This window comes from Perissodus microlepis, chromosome 10 (assembly GCF_051167445.1).
Source record: "Perissodus microlepis isolate ML-2025 ecotype Zambia chromosome 10, ASM5116744v1, whole genome shotgun sequence".
Classification (NCBI taxonomy): Eukaryota; Metazoa; Chordata; class Actinopteri; order Cichliformes; family Cichlidae; genus Perissodus; species Perissodus microlepis.
This window is the reverse complement of record NC_140470.1, coordinates 25,558,675-25,576,121: the sequence shown is the minus strand read 5'-3', so window position 1 is coordinate 25,576,121 and position 17,447 is coordinate 25,558,675. Positions and strand designations below refer to the sequence as shown.

General features: G+C 38.1%; 1 protein-coding gene across 6 annotated transcripts in view; it reads left to right on the top strand.

The window, feature by feature from the left end:
• ncam1a (neural cell adhesion molecule 1a) overlaps positions 1 to 15,535 on the top strand; it is a 261,649-nt gene extending 246,114 nt beyond the window's left edge. For 4 of the 6 annotated variants that reach the window (XM_084940841.1, XM_084940836.1, XM_084940837.1 and 1 more), the window contains 4 exons: positions 1,592 to 1,799; positions 3,295 to 3,411; positions 4,374 to 4,829; positions 11,018 to 15,535. In XM_084940841.1, the coding sequence (XP_084796967.1) occupies positions 1,592 to 1,799; positions 3,295 to 3,411; positions 4,374 to 4,829; positions 11,018 to 11,138 (902 nt within the window). In that variant the 3' untranslated portion in view covers positions 11,139 to 15,535. The remainder of the gene's footprint in view (positions 1 to 1,591; positions 1,800 to 3,294; positions 3,412 to 4,373; positions 4,830 to 11,017) is intronic. The other 2 variants (XM_084940839.1, XM_084940840.1) reach the window with 1 other exon arrangement.
• The last annotated feature ends 1,912 nt before the right edge of the window (positions 15,536 to 17,447 follow it).

Sequence of the window (17,447 nt, the reverse complement as noted above, 5' to 3'; positions counted from 1 at the left end):
GGATTTTCCATTTTTATCCAAAGCATTGCAGTTTATTCACTTTTTTTTTCTTAACAATTATACAGTTTCTCCAGTATTCTGTTGCTGTTATCAATCAGATCTATTGTTTCTTCCAGAAGAAGATTGAAATCCAGTAAGTCATAGTGTGCAGTGAAGTTGCACTGGCACGAATTCTGTGGCTCCAAGTTTATTCTCTAAAATAATTACAATTTACATAAAATATCACTCAATTTGTTAATTATTAATCAAGCATTAATAAAAGGTGTGATGCGCTAGTTCACAGACTGAGGTCACTCTTACCTACTGAGGGCAGGGATAGCTCAGTAGGTAGAGTGGTTGCCCCATGATCGGAAGGTCGGGGGTTCGACTCCACTCAACGGCTACCCTGAGGTACCCCTGAGCAAGGTACTGTCCCTACACACTGCTCCCCGGGCGCTGCATTGGTGGCTGCCCACTGCTTCACTGGGTGAATGGGTTAAATGCAGAGGATTAATTTCCCTACGAGGACTAACACATACACAGACCTGTTATTATGTTATTATACAACAATGCATGCTCCGTGCTTTTTTTCCCCCCTTAAATTCTCTCTTTTTTACTAAAGACCAGCAAGCAGCTGGTTGCACACAATGATAAAAAAGGTAGAAAATGTAGCTGTCTAAGCTGGCCTTGACCTCCAAAATCCATCTTTATACCTTTTTTATACCATTCTCTCTATAATCTGCATGTGCGTTTGTTTATTGGGAATAATCTGTAGGAGAAAATGACTTGTATTTGTACTCTGCCTTCAGAGCTGAATTAGAAATGTGTTGTCTGCTCACACATGCTGCTCAGGTAACCCTTCATAACCTTATATAAGTTTGATTAAAACTGGCAAAATGATTGGGTGGGTGTTTTAAAAAAAAAAAAAAAAAAAAAAAAGTGAATTGCTAAAACTATGAGTACACATAGAATATTCTGCTACAACATTGTTTTCCTGTGTCGTAATATATCCTAGTAGACTGTCATCGCAATTTATTTGCCCCTCATGCAGTTTTCGAGGCATTTTTGCTTATTGTAAAAATATTTATGCAATGTAATGTTTATATTTAATGGTGCCATATTGACACCTAAGGCGCAAATATTAATAGTCAGTCCACAAATGTCTATAAATGTGTTACAAGCCTTTTATGAAACGCCTAGTGACAAGAACAAGAATATGCCTAGAAGCCCTTTGAAGGCTACCGATATTTTTGTCTGTTTGTATTTGTTTTGATTTGTTTTCGTCTTTGCAAGTTCTGTGATTCTGTATGAAATTGAATGTAGTGTTTCAGCCACCGGGGATGTCAAGAATAAATATAAAGTTGTTAGAAATTACATCAGTCCCTCTTGCACCGTTCATTTTCAACTCTCCTCTGAAAAGAGCGACACACATCTGAGGTTTTGACTGAAACCTGAAGCACTGTATTAAAAGCCTGATTGCATTCCTCATCATCTCTCTCTCCCTCTCTCTTTCTAACTTCCTTCCCATCCCCTCTTCTCTATATTTAAACCCTCTTCTCCTCTTCTGCCTGTTTTGCTTGTATATCCCCTCTACCTGTCTTTGTCCCTTCAGACGCCATGGATGGTGGCTCAGGCATGGGCACCGGGGCCATCGTAGGCATCCTTATTGTTGTCTTTTTCCTGCTGCTGGTGGGCGTGGATGTCACCTGCTATTTCCTCAACAAGTGCGGGCTCCTCATGTGCATTGCTGTTAACTTCTGTGGGAAAGCTGGCCCAGGCGCAAAGAGCAAGGACATCGAGGAGGGCAAGGCGGCATTCACGTAAGCAAGCGTCATCTTTTGACTGGAACACAGATTATTTGTGGTGTGCCTACAGAGAATTAGCACATTTTCAAAAATACCCATCATCAGAGAACCTAAGTTAGAGTGTAGCTGTTGGACTTGCAGCAAATATCAACATATTTCTCAGGAGCTGACTGAGAAGAAGGAAGAGCTAAAAAATAGAATAAATACTTAAAGGGCTTAAAGGTGTCTTTTGAACCATAAATACAAATCAATGCTGGTTACAGCAAAGATAAGAAAAGTCTCTGTTCCAATCACACGTTAAAAAAAAACCTCGACTATTGTTTTTTCAGGGTGAAGGATTCATTTTATTAAGGAGCAGAATAACTCTATGTTTTAGTAGTTTTGGGTCCTAAACCTTACCCAGCAAGTATTAAACTGAAATGGAATCAGCGGGTGAAAGCATAATAAAATGTGAGTTACAAAAGAAACCAGTAATGGAGCGATAACAAGGCAAAACAAAGCAGGACATGTCTCAGAGCTGAGAAACTTGTAGATTTTATCACTCTTTAACAGCTGGATTGTTAACCAGTGCACTAAACACCCATCCTAAAGCACCACTAATGTGTATTTCTGTGAGGCCAGCAGTATCTGACAGAACAACAGTATCTGATGTACTACGATGAAAAGACATTGGTTTAGTCTAACTAAGCAGACTGAAACTACTTGTTTAAGTCAGCCAAATTTCTTTTTTTAACTTATACAATTCTGAAATAATAGTTTTATTTTGCGACCAGGTTATTAAAAGAGCTGTTAGTATGAGGGCTTATTAGACTCCATTAATTCCTGGGTAGATGTATGTAAGTACACGCTAAAAACATGTTTTTAAGTCTTTGCCCACGAGTTCGAGACAAAAGAGCAAATTCCCAAGGTGCTGAGCTAAAGTGAAAGCAGGCAAATCTTTATATTTTATCCTTAGGGAAATTCCCTCAATTATTCAGCACCAACTGTAAATATTTAATGGCGCTGAAATGCAGTTACTGCATGTTCGCCTGTGTTTGATCAAACATTTTGTTCTATGCGTCGAACTGTCCGTCATCTCGCCAGCTCCGAATGCAACAAATAAATATTTCAGCTCTGACAGCTCGCACAAAACAAATTTAGTGAAAGTGCATCGTGAGAGTTGTAGCGTTATTTAGCACCCTGCGTTTAAACAGGTCAGTCCCAGCAATGCACACAGCTCAGCACAATCAGAGAGCAGTGTGATGATAACACAAGGCCTCAGGGAAAACCACCAATCAGAGCTTACAGGTCAGTGCAGGTGGAGGATGATCAAAGAGGATGATAGGGTGAGTGCGTTTGACGGCTTAAAGTGCTATTGATGGGTTTTTGTATGTTTTAGTTGACTAAAATTAACCTGTTCATTTGACATTGTTACTGCCAGATTTTTCTCTTTGTAGGGTTGAAAAATAACACACCTATTTAAGTGCACTTAATTCATTACCCTGGTAACAATATTTCCTTTGGATAACAGCAAAGATGAGTGTAAGGAGCCTATTGTTGAAGTGAGAACAGAGGAAGAAAACACTCCAAACCAAGGAGGAGGAGGTGCCACCGAGCCCAACGAGACCACGCCATTGACAGAACCTGAGTGAGTGTCAAGAGTACAGAGAGATTAAGCAAATCATTGGTTTGCTCTGAGCAGAAACATTTTACAAATATAATGTTGGTCCGGCCCAGCTTTCATTCAAATATTGACCCAGTTCTTTTGTAAGGACTGTTATACATACCACAGAGCAGTGCTGGTAATTTACACTGCTATAAGCATTTTTTATGCAAGGCTAAAATGTCCCGCTGTCTATACAGTATGTATGACCATGTATGATGCATCACACTTAACTGCCTACGGTGAACACTCAATAGAAATGATTCTGCAAGTGCTGGTCTATATGCACGGCCACAGAACCACGATGCAGGCTGTAGGCTGCATTTTTGGGTCATCTCTTAACTAAGACTTTCCAGATTTTGCCATTTTATATTGAAAGTAATACATTTGCTTGACTTCCTTTTTTTTGGCACAATTTCAAACCATTCAAATGTTATTTTTGCAACAAGAAGCAACAAGCGCAGCAACCAACTTAACAATTATCACAGTACATTGTCGTTGAAACTTCAGTCGTCTCATTTCAAAGCCGAGCGCTGTCGAATCTCCTTCTGAGTGAGTTTGCCAAGGTGCATAAATCATTCAGACACATTCAAAGCAAGAACAAACACCGCCTTCTGCTGGGAAAACTGCTTGTGAAAGACATCCGAGCATCTTAATCCTGAAACTCCCTCCATTCCCTTTATAGTTTATTGTTGGATTGTTTTATGTTTTCCCCTTACAAATATTTTGTTGCTAACATTTTGATTGTGTAGTCTCTTTTTTTTACTGCAGCACAATAGAAACCTAATCTGCTTTGTTTATCCCCGACCTGCACTCTCCTTTTACCTCTTTTATTTTCCTTGTTGTCCTTGATTCCCTCACTTTTCTGCCCTCTGCTTCCTCCCCTGTGCCAACTCCCTATCTTTCCCTCTCCTGCCTTGTTTTTCCCACTTCTCCCCACAAAACAGGCCTGCTGCTGCAGACACCACGCCGATGGTGGTAAATCTGCTGTCCTCCACAGCTGCTAACTCAGTTACTGAGAGCTTTAGCACGGCACAAAGCAGTCCTGCTAGTGAGAGAACCACACTAACAACCAACACCTCCAGCCCAACCCAAGTGGCCCATGCCAAGTCTCACCCTAAAAACAGCCCTACAGCCAATTCGCATAAATCTAACCCCCAACCTGATGTTGGACCTCTGGTTGACCTGAGCGACACCCCTAAAGTTGTCGCATCTTCCGACCCAACACCCCTTGTATCAGAGCTAGTCAGCCCACCCTCTGCTAATGCTGATGGGCCACAGAGTCCGCGCGACTCAGTCAAAGCCCCTGACAGCACCCAGAATAAGGACTCACAAGTAGACGGCCCGACCAAGGATGTTCCTAATGCCCCGTGCACAGACTCGACCACACCAGCCCAAAATGAGTATGAGCACCTCCATATCTGTATTTTTCCAAGTATCTCTTTGAGCCTGATAGCATCCCTTTAGCTCATAAGTCTCTTCCATTTCAAAGGGAAAATTCCACTTATGTATTATCAGACTTCCCCAAGCAGTTTTGCACTCATCATGCATGTGGCAGAAAATAGCAGGCAGCTTTAGATCAAGATTTGATTCCTTAAAACTTGTTAATTAGTTTAAATTTATTTCCTGGTCTCAATATTTTCCTAAAGTCTTTCCATTGCTATTTATTTAATGATAATTCACAGTCATAAATATAAACTGTTAGAGGCCAAAGCACGGAACCAAATAGCAGTCATAGTGGAAATGACTGTACTTGTGTTTATCTTAAAAACATTATTCTCAAAGCCTCAAACCATCATGTTTCTGAGATTAAAAACTTCTTTTTTTCTTTATTATATTGTGAAAGATCCCACATTTATTTATTTATTTTTTAAAAAAAAGGTAAATCTAAATGACTCATCAGTGCTTTTAAGTAGTTCTCCCCCTACTGGAGGTTTTGATGGGTCTTTTTATTCCCTAAAAATATGTTGGGCTGTTGCCTGGTATCAGCTGAGGTTAAAAACATTTCCAGCAGCAACAGTTGCAGCACACCTAAATTTAAAGACAAAAACTGTTAAAATAATTATGCAATTTAAAGAAAGAAAACTGCTTTGGCTGTAAACATTTTCAAACATTGCATGAGTAGTAAACCTAAGTCTTTTTTAAAAACATGTACCCATTGTTTTTAACACTATATTGCACATTATTCAAGAATATTATGAATTTTAGGAGTATGCAAGAGTGGAATTTTCCTTTAATGGTAGCAAGGATAATGATCTACTGGGATGCTACCAGTGTAGCATGCTACCAGCATGCCTGTCATCAACCAAGATCCACCACCTTCCTCCACCTGTTTGTTTATTCACGTAGTAGAGACAGCTTGTCTCCTACCATACATCTAAGCCATCTCATATTCCTCATCATCATGGGCAGATTGTAGGAGAATGATGCATTTTGTTCACATTCTGGGGCATCTAGCAATACCCACTGTCCTAATATACAAAAAATATATTCAATCATTTTAATCAGTTCATTAAACCGGGCTTTTATTTTTATTGGTGCCGACTGCAGGTATTTGAAACATTCATAGCTGGACGATGGTAAATGGGTTAGATGGTTAAATTTACTTGAACATTGTAGGCACACGTCTTTCCTGCTTTAAGCTGCATGCACATGAGTTTCCCACTCCTTAGTGTTCTGGTTTTTGGCTTCTTCGTAAAAGCTGAGAAGCCGTGCACTCAACATGGGTGAAATGGAATCAAACAAGATCAAGGCTGGAACTTACATCTAATTCTTTTTCATGTACAGAAGATTACAACTTAAATTAAATTAGCTGATGATGTAAACATATTGCAAAATCTGTAAAATCACAGTATTTAAAATTGCTTTAAAAAGTTTATATTTTTAAATTAAAAGGTTTTCTTTGCTCTAAAGCCATTTGTGAAACAGCAAAATGCAAGTTTGAGTGAAAAAGACTTACAAGTACCATCTTACGAGTGCTAGACTCAGTTTAAAACAGGATTTAATTGTTTCCTTAGTTTTGTGCAAATATCGGGACTCTAAATCTAGCCCTGAGTGCTTGTTTTATCATAAGCAACAGAAAAATATGATCAAAAGCTTTAAATTCATCCCTACAGTGTTAAAATCATATATCACATGTCAGTCTTTGTAAGTAATAAGTAGTTTTTAATTGACCTCCTAAAACAAGCAGCAGTAGGTGAATGCCAGAGACTACAACCTAAGCTAGGTGCAATTAATAGACTGTAAGTGATACAGTTAATGGTGCTTAGTTTGCCATAGCTGGGGTTCAAGTCCTGCTGCGCCATAAGAAATTTTCGTGTAGTGAACTCGGCAGAAGAATTTTCAGTTGAAATCGCTGAAGTAAATGAAAAAATTCACCAAGCAGCAGCTTTACTGTGCTCTGTCCTCTTCATTGTGATAAGATAATAGATGGTGAAGGCCAAAAGAAAACTGTCAGTCCCTCAAATTTCTCCCAGACACTTCTGTTTTCTGTCTTAATTCTTGTAGAAGCTGTCGTTTCAGTGGCGGTATGACAGGTTATTATTTGGAGTTTTGGCCCTACGAGTTTGCAGATTTTCCTGATTTTTCTGACAGTCTGAGTATGGCGAGGAAGCTGCAGAAGATAAATTACAGAGGCTTACTGACAGCCACTCCTCTTTCTCTGCCTTCTTCATCTCATACTTTACTCACTTGGATGGCCAGAGGAAGATGTCAGTGATGAAGTATGGGGAGTTGAGAGGTAGTTGGAAGCAGGGCTCTTGTCAGCTCAACATCACCTTGATAAAACCAAACTTGTCATCAGGGGGATTTTTCTTCATAACTCTGACAGGACTGAAGCACAGCTCTCCCACTGATCTATGTGGTGATCCTTCTTCAGCATCCCAACACTAAAATGTCTTGTCAGACTTCTTGTGGGTTTATTGGATATCTGAGTGGTAGAGCCCTCCTCTGGACTTATTTTAACAGAAGAGACGAAATAAGAGCAGACTATAGAATATGTAGCTTTAAGAATTCATCATTAATAGATGTTTTACACTCATTATTATTCCTAGATTTTAAATGTATCTTTAACATTGATCTAATGATGTGTCTAATGTGACCTTGACTCAACAGCCAATACAATTGTGCACTTGTGAATAGTTTCTGATGATGTAAGAATGATTTTAAAAAGTGACTAATACCCTGCATAGCTCTTTAGAAGCTTGCACGTGCTTGAAATACAGTTAGACTCACAATGATCAGTAATTTGGTTCTCAGTGAAGTTGAGAGTAACTTGAAACTGGAGTAACTGCATAAATGACTCACAGATGTGAATTCTACTGCGTAAAGGTCAAAAGTTGAAGCAAGTTGATTATAGAAGAGAGGGTTTAAGTGGTTAGCATTGTCGCCTGTTACCAGGAAGGTCCTGGGTTCAATTACCCCAGCTGGCATGTCAAGCCTGTTGTCCCCATCCCCACGTGGGTTCTCTCTGGATACTCCGGCTTCCTCCCAGAGTCTAAAGACACACTTGTTAGGTTAATTGGTCATTCTAATAGGATAGGCAGAATTTTGAATGAGCAACAGTACAGTGCTAATGTCAAACAATGGACTGCTGCTGTGTGGAATATTAGTATAGTGAAAATGTGGAAATAGATGGCAGAAAATACATTTTTATTTAAACTTTTTATATAGTTAATTGCACAATGCAAACCTGTATAGTGCAGTGAAAAAGTATTTCCCCCTTCCTGATTTCTTCTTTTTTTGCATATTTGTCACATATTTAAAATCAAATACATTTCGATATTAGACAAAGATAATCCAGAGTTTGCATGTTCTCCCCGTGTTTGCGTGGGTTCTCCCCGGGTACTCCGGCTTCCTCCCACAGTCCAAAGACATGCAGTCAGTGGGGTTAGGTTACTTGGAAACACTAAATTGCCCATAGGTGTGAATGGGGGGGTGAATGTGAGTGCGATTGGTTGTCTCTGTCTATGTATTAGCCCTGCGACAGACTGGCGACCCATTCGGGGTGTACCCTACCTCTCGCACTATGACAGCTGGGATAGGCTCCAGCGCCCTCTACGCGTACCCTGAAAAGGATAAGCGCTAGTGAATGGATGGACAAAGATAACCCAAGTAAACACAAAGTGCAGTTTTTTATCCAAAATTTGGAGTTTTTTGAACCGTTCAGAGGTAGACTTGTTGGTGTGTCTAGGATCGTTGTCCTGCTGAATAACCCGAACTCATTTGATGGCCAGACATTCTCCTTCAGGATTTAATGGTAGAGAGCAGAATTCATGGTTGCATCAATTACAGCAAGTGGTCCAGGTCCTGAAGCAACAAAGCAGCTCCAGATCGTCACACTACCACCACCATGTTTGATTGTTGCTCTGATGTTCTTTTGATTCCTTAGGGATCATCAAGATGTTTGGCGGGTTTTTCCTTCTTTTGTTCTTTTTGGTCAGCAGTGGTTTTCACCTCAGAACTTTCCCATGGATGCCAATTTTGCCCAGTTTATTTCTTTATTTGTTTAATCGTGAAGACTGAACTTAACTCTTCAAGATGTTATTCTGGGTTCTTTTGTGACCCTATTTTGGTTGTCCAGCCAGTCCTGGGATTCTGTTATGTTGTCTCCATTGTGGACAATGGCTCTCACTGTGGTTCTCTGGAGTCCCAAAACCTTAGAAATGGCTTTTTAACCCTTTCCAAACCGATAGATGTCAATGACTTTGTTTCTCAGCTGTTTTTCTTTAGATTGTGGCATGAGGTGTTGCCTTTTGAGATTTTTTTTTTTTAGCCGACCTTATTTTTTAAGACACAGTCACACAGACACGCTGGATTCAACAGGTCTGGCAGTAATCTTTCCTGGGTGTAGCTAGTGAAATTGAACTCAGCTTTCCCAAAAATGTATTTAATCAAAGTTAATTCAGGATTTAACAAAGGGCCAAAATTTGTCTTTTTCACATAAAACAAGGTAATACATGAAAGCATCATTAAAATACTATATCCTGGACTTACTCGGGTTGTCTTTGTCTAATATTATGTTTTGGTTTTAGGTTTTTGATGAGCATGTAAGTGCAAGAACTGTGCAAGAAAATGAAAACTCGGGAAGGGGAAAATACTTTATAAATTGATTTCACAATGCAGTTCTGGCTTCTACAACATAATAAATCTCTTTGGGAGAAAATAAGTCTTGATTCCACAAACACAAACAAGAAAAGATGCTTTTTTGTTCTCCAGGAGTTGTCGGTATCTTTTCATTGGTAACAAAAATGAACAACTGAATGAATCATAAAAAGATGCCCAGGGATAAAAAGAGACAGAAAACAGGACTGAACTTCAATCGGACACTGACTCAGTGAAGAGAGCTCCAGAGAGGGTTTAAAGCAACGTCCAGCTGACTTTTTTCTAACAGACCGAAAAAAAATGAATAAACTGTTGCAATTCAGTTAAAAAATTTAATTGCAAAAATAGCTAAAAGAAAGATTCCAGTGCAGTTTAAGACTGTTGAACCTGAGCCAAAAGAACTCAAAGCATCCAACAGCCTCATCTGCACCATTCACAGTTTCCCATCCCCAAAACTCTCGAAAACTAACAGTAACATGAATTTAAACTGAACATTTCCCTGAAGCTTTTGGTCATCCCCTCAGGACACAAATAAAATGTAAATTCCTGTAATGTGCATTTATATTATTACATTAAAAAAGTTCTCCTTCTTGGAACACTGGGGGGAGAAAAGTGTCAAGTCTGCAAACATTTTTATTTTCATAATCTCGCATCCTGCTGACAGCATTTATTAGCCCAAGAGGATACAGGCTATGTTTACCTTTTTGTACATTCTCAGTGACTGCTCAGCAAAAACTTAATTGTGTAATGTAATAAGCAGTTCAGCCACTGGAGGATGCTAGTGGAGCTTTACAGTTTATATGAATAATTACACCATATTTAAAGGAGTTGACACCAAAAATGTATAAGATGGCATCTAAGAAGGCAGTCAGGTTTAGATATATTTACAGATCTTATATATTGCACTGTCCCTGCCTTATTTTTCTAAGGCACAGTAGGAGCACGGTACAGAAGACATAAAAGCAATGCCCTTAAAAAAAGAAAAATCCGAGCCAGAACACCAGAAAGTTTTCAACTTAAATGATCTATGGCCCAAAAGTCTCTTTCCATTGTGTCTCAGCTCAGTCCAGATGGCATGTAATCCTCTTGTGAATTGTAGTTTGTGTTGTAGGTTATGCCTCAGTCTTTCATTCCCTCATCCATTGTGCCTACTGTACCAGCCCTGTCTCATTCCACATCAGCATTCATTGTTCCTTGAAAGTAGCTGTGACATCCATGTACTTTTATTTGATGTCTGGCTAGGATAGTGAGCTTGATCCCATTATGTGTGAAATGCATTCAGTTCCAGGAGGGAAAACAAATTCCCTCAAAGCATCTTGCATGTTTTCCCCCAATTTCCCCCTCCCTTCTTTCTTTGAAAAATGATACAAAAGGCAGCTCAGAACAGACCGTTTAGCTGTGAAAGAGAGACTTAGTGATTTGCTGCTAACAGAATCTCCTCTCTTTTTGTCTTTCTGTGTCTCTCTCATTCTTACATTTGTGCCTGTAGTGGTAAGACTGTGAAGGATGATAGCACTAAAGGCGAGGCAGAGGTGAAGAATGCCACAGCCGAAGTGAAGACAGTTCCCAACGAGGCTCCTCAGATGAATGGCAACGAAAGTAAAGCGTAATCTTCTTGGCCGTGAGCAGCAGGAAGAAGAGGGCACGTAGGGCTGGGAGGGTTTGGGTTGTTGGGTTTTAAGGTTAAAAGGGGTTGGTCACAGTCACTGAAACCTCAAAGCAATTTCACACACCACCCCGTTGCATTAGAAAAACCAACAAGAAGCAACTGAAAAAAAAAAAATTAGAAAAAAGAAAACCATTGGTCTCTTTCTCTTTCTGCAGTGTCTTCTGACCAGGAATATGTAAAGACCTCATGCACTTGCCTTAGTTCCTTTACATAAGTTTACCTGTTTATTTGTCACAAAAAAAATAGATCTCTTGTAATTCACCTTCTTTCTTTGACTTAATATTAAATTGATCAGCGGTGAAGAATCGACATTTTCCTGTAGATAAACATGGTTGGACTGTAGCTTTACTTCACTGATTACTGCCTTCATGATGTACACACATGTAAGTCATGTACATTACCGATACTACTATTCTTTATGCAGTATGGTCATCATCATGGTAATGCATTATGAAAAAATGGGTCTTTTTTTTCTTCTGTCGATATTTTTTGTGTTTGAATAATATGCAGATAAACTGCCTATTTAGCTTTTTTTTTATGTGTTATTTCCAGTGCTAGAGATTAGAACATTAGCATGCCTGATTTTGCAAGTTTACTGTATTTCTGTATGTGTTGCTGTCATTTGGTTCATATTCAGACTTTTTTTTTTTTGTTGTCTCTGTGTGTCTGGTCCAGATGTAGCCTAAGCCATGATAAATGAAAGAAAACACCAGTGAAAACTGTATCATGCTATAAGTACTACTATTAATTGGTTTCAACCCTGTTGTCCTAAAAATGACATTTATATACAGCAATCTAATGTTTTTTACAAGACACATAGCTAATGCATGCTTACAAATTATTTTATAGATTTGCTCCGAGTTAAGGGCAAGTCTATAAGCAGTGCATTATTTGAATTACACGCATCCACATGTTTGGGGTAAAATACAGAGAAGGTGATCATGCATACATTTAGACTGAATGTATTTGTGCAACCTATTATTAAGTTGCTTATTAAGTGTATATAAACTTACGTTTCAGGAGACAAGTTGGGTTTAAATTAAGTGGTGACAGTGAAGAATACAGAAGAGTACAAATGTGTTTCTTTGCAGTGATTACATCTCTTAAAGTCCAGCTTTCAAGGCTGGATGAAGTCTTGTTTCGAAGAATTACTACCTTATTTTTGTCTGAATTTGGTGAAAACTTCTGTTGCATACTCGATATCATTATTAATACTGTTTTCGCTCTTCACCAGCTCAAGCAAGTTAACATGTGACCAAATGTAATAGATGGATTGATCATTGATTATATATTAAATAAATGGGACCAATGAAATGGGATGCTACAGGATGTAAATAATGGAAATCTGACTTATGGCCACTATTTCTTCTGGGTAGTACTTCGGTAAATTAAGCTATACAGATAGATCTGCAACTAATATTTGACACTGTCTGCTCTCTACCTTACATTGAAAATAATGCAACTTCCTGTGTATAATTTTTGGTCTCACTGTTTGACTACAGCAAACCATTAGTTTTAGTCCTTGTGAGTGTACCTTGGAAGCAGTATATAACAACACAAACCCATTAACGTTTTTAGATTAATGGAGGAAATTTACCTTTGCCTCCTTTTCTCTCACATGCTGTCACCTCAAAGTCACCTTTTAGAGGTCTCCTTTAAGCATTCTTGACCAGCTGTTTACATGACAGCTTTGGGCTTAAATGTGACTCAGAGGCCAGATGTGTTCAGTTCAGTTTGTTTGTTTGAACTTTAGCTTAGGGTTGTTGAATATTTGACACCGATTTGTCTTGACTGGGCTAACCTCCATCACTCACCGGGAGATTCAAAAGCTCAGCATGTTTAGATTCGCTTACCTGTCAGTGATTTAACCGTCTAATCGTCTCAGCTGTTGTTTTTACACTTGCACCACAGCTGCACTCAGTGTGAGCTTGTGTTACCACTGCATTTACCAACAAAGTCTAGTTGCTGGAAACTTTATTAAAAATGTCTGAAGGTTTGTAGATGAGTTGGTTAAGTGATCATCTTGAGCTTTTTGTGTAACCAGTCTATAATTGTAACTGCTTCTTTCTATTAGGAAACCTAATATCAACCATTCTCTGATCATTACAGAAATTTGTGAGCATGTACAGTACAAAGACATAAGATGCTTGTGCATAGAAACCCATATCATAAAGCTCCCGGTGCACAGATTTTGCGTTAATGCCAGAGGAGGTTTTAAATTCTGCAGTTATTGAGTCAGCAGAGCATTGGCAGCATTTACACTCTATGCGTCTCAGCACCCTGCTCTATAACTTCATAGGGTCTGCCAAGTCATGGCTGAGTGGCTGTGGTTGCTAAACCTTTCCACTTTGTAATACCACTTACAGCTCATTGGGGGAAAGGGAAGAAATTTCGCAAACTGACTTGTTGCAACGGTGGCATCCTATTACAGTACCACGTTCAAATTGAGTGAGCGCTTTAGAATGACCCATTTTTTCACAAATGTTTCTAAAACCAGACTGTGTGGCCAAGATGCTTGATTTTATACATCTGCAGCAGTGGGTCTGAAAACGCCTAAATTCACAGATTTTTTTTAAACCAATAAAAATATCCAATCTGTCACAGACCATAAGGATTTCTAAAGAAAAATGTGATTAAAAACCTGGATTAGTAACTTGAAATGAATGTACACTCTAACCTTTTCATCAAATCTTAACGAACTTGGCCTCTTTTAAGCAGGAATTAAATGTATCCTTGGAAATGAAAGATCTCGTCATATGTTTAGAAGTTCACCGAAAACATTTTTTTCCACACTGCTATGGATTTGAAAGGTAATGAGACTATGTGTGACCTTTTTTGTACAGTGTTCCTCCTACTTTAGGCTGCAAGCTAGTACACTGAATGTGTGAAACCATTGAGTCCTTTGTCATAGAGTTGAAATAGCTTGTGAAACATGTAGCTGATAGCATGCGACAGAATTAGCAACACCGATGTACAGAAGTCTGACAGCAGCAAACTGGAAAGACACAGTGCCTTTAAATATGAAAATGTTGGCATGCAATCAGTTTCTTTCAGTGTCTGCATTAAACATTTCACATCTCCATTTCCCTGCTGATTTGCTTTTTCATTTACTGCATTTGATTTGTTAATTAAGCCGAGCTTTGTTGTCTCATATAAGTCTTAAATGGCTGTATCATTGTGTTATTATGAGTGCTTGCAGTGTCCTTGCTGAAGGAGAATTCTGGTTTATTATAATTTGGTCTTGTATACAGTATTTATGTTTGGTCATCGCTTCTGTCATAATAAATTGAAATTTCAAATGCCTAAATACACACGTGGTGTAGATCTTTATAATTAACCTCCTGTCATAACTAATACAAGTCATGGCCAAAACTGTAATAAACGGATTTGGGGGCGGGGCAAACTGAGCTGCAATCCTTGAAAACTTGCACCATATTACAAAGATGTTTCGAAAACACTGACATTGGAGTACAAGGCACATTGACGCTCAGGTCTCACATTCTCTATAATATTTGAAACACATTTGTCTAAAGCAAGCATGCAACATATATTAGAAGGATACTACTACGTAATCACTTTTGCTATGTAAAAACTATTTATGGCTTAATGAATTGTATTGACCCTGTGTTGTGTAACTTTGTCCTGTTTGCGCAATTTTGCTTCAAAAGAAACGTGATTTCCTTGCACAGCTTTGAATTGTAATTTTTTTTAAAAGGGTGCGGTCTCATGACCAAACCTCACTGTTTCCCCTGTGAAAGTATTGTACATGAAAACTTTTTCCACTCCAGTCACACCTCCTAAAATTCATTTGTGAAGTCACATCGGGTGAGCCGGAGGCCTTTGTTCAAAGCCTCAAAAATACAAGAACGACACAGAAGCAGCCTTGGATTTTTCCTTTGACTCCACCACTTGATTCAGTAAGAATAAAGACATCTAGTTCTACTCGAGGAGTTTTTCAGGTTTTCAAAAAGATGAAAAGCATCCTTTCAAGGTTCTCTATCTCACAGAGAATAGAATAAATCCCCTGCACACAAATGTCTAACCCCAAACTTCTTCTTATTCAGTCAGACAGGAGCCTTCAGCTTCCACTGCCAACACTGGTCACTCTCTTTGATCCAGAGCTCCCTATTCTTTTTTTTTTTTCTTATGCTTTGTGTGTGTGTGTGTGTGTGTAAACATCAGCTCTATGCTGCAGGTAAAAAATCTGTAGGCTGCCACTCTTCTGTCTGTCTGCCCACTGTCGCAATTGTAAATACTGAATACTAACTGAGGCAAAAAAACATTCTGACCTTGCATTCTGCCGGAAATTTTGTGTTCAATAAAATTAAAGAAAAAATGCATCTTGTTAAGGTTTTTTCTTTCATACCAAGAATTGTGCAGACATGCATGATGGGATGCTTACTACCTCGTTTGCATATTTAAACATGCATTTCAGAAAACTTGCAAAGCAAAAATTGTTCTTTATGTAAGTAACCTAGAAAAGTTCACCGGTGATATCTGTTAGTCAAATGTTTGTCAAAGAAGACTGAAAGCTACAGTTAAGATTAGTTATCACCTTCATGATTTGAAGGTAAACACCTTCAAAGCAGTGGCCTGTATTTTAAGGCAATAATTTATCGAGCAAAATTTCTTTTGATCTTTTAAAGGAGGAAAATGTGGCTACTCAGCGACAGTACCTTGAATTTTATTCTTATTAAACATTCTGAGAATTGTATTAAAGTATTTTCATAGTAGGAAAAAATAACTAGATATATAAGGGATCGCCACAGCAGATGGTTCCGCGTGTTTACGCTGGGAATGTTTTTTTATGATGCCCTTGGTGACGCAGCCACAGAGGGATCTGCGGCTTCTCCAAGCATCAGACTGGGGAAATTTGACTTGTAAGGCAAAAATGTAAACCATTATTGTAGCCAGCTGCCGTGTTCATGGTCAAGAAATTCACTACTACTGCAACTGATTTCAAAACACTTACCTAGACTTTAAAAAAAAAATATATATTTTTTAATAAGCCTTTTGTTGTTGTAAATAATTATATTAATTATTAATTATATTTAATATATAGCATATAAAGTGAATATTTGTGTTAAAGTATTAATATTTTTAAATACTGTATGCTTATATACTAGACTTGTCGCAGTAACATGCTAAATACTGGATTAACAGAACATAAATGTTGAGTAAATAAAATACATTTACAGAATATGGTGAATGCTGCTGCAAAAGACCTTAAAATTCAGTTTGTCTTTAAATTCCTTACATTATTAATGTTTTTTTGTTTTTTGTTTTTTACCTAAAAAGAAATATCCACTCATTTAGGAACATAAAAACAGCATTTTTACTTAACACCTTATATTAGCTGGGAGTTTTTACATGGATGAAACAGAAACATTAGTATTTTTTTTTCTTTTTCTTCTCTTCTTTGACGTATGAAACACTCATGCTGATAAACTTCTTGTTACAAGAAGAAATACCCATTGACATACATTTATACACTGCATCAGACCCTATGCAGTTCTCTGTAATGACCATTAGAGAGCAGTATGCTCCCAAGCTTGAAAATGGACCTGACGCTAAACAACTAAATCACAGGATGATTTAGTTTACAAGATTAGTGACGCTACATTATTTTCTGTAATTAACATAATATTACTCTATTATCTGTTAATGTCTTTATAAACTAAATAACTAGATACTGTCGATTTCTGACAACAATAGAACATCTAATGTTAAACTCTGTTCCATTTTAGTACTAAATTAACAGCAGACACATTTTATTGTATGTTTGTGGGACTAATTAGACCCTTACTGTCTAAATAATCAGACTTTCCTCAGTAGTTCTTATGGATATTAAATGATCCTATGTTTTCCAAAAGGTGGCAGGCTAACTCAAGAAATGTTGAGCAAAAGCAATCAATACATGATTAGAATGTCTTTAAATCAGAAATGTTGAAGGAATACAAATTGCTGTAAATAAAATCAGTCCACTAACACTAATGACGTTTATGTTAGACTGGTAAAAGATGCAATGTGAAGTTGAGCTGTTTTTGTATTTTACACTTGAGGTATGTTTAACTACCCTAGTGTGTGTGTGTGTGTGTGTGTGTGTATATATACACACACACACACACACACACACACACACACACACAAGTACAAGTTTACTTGTACTAGATTATTTGTGCTCTGTGGAAGCGCTAGTTACACCCTAGTAAAAAAAAAAGCATTTAAACAAAGTTGTGAAGCTGTGATT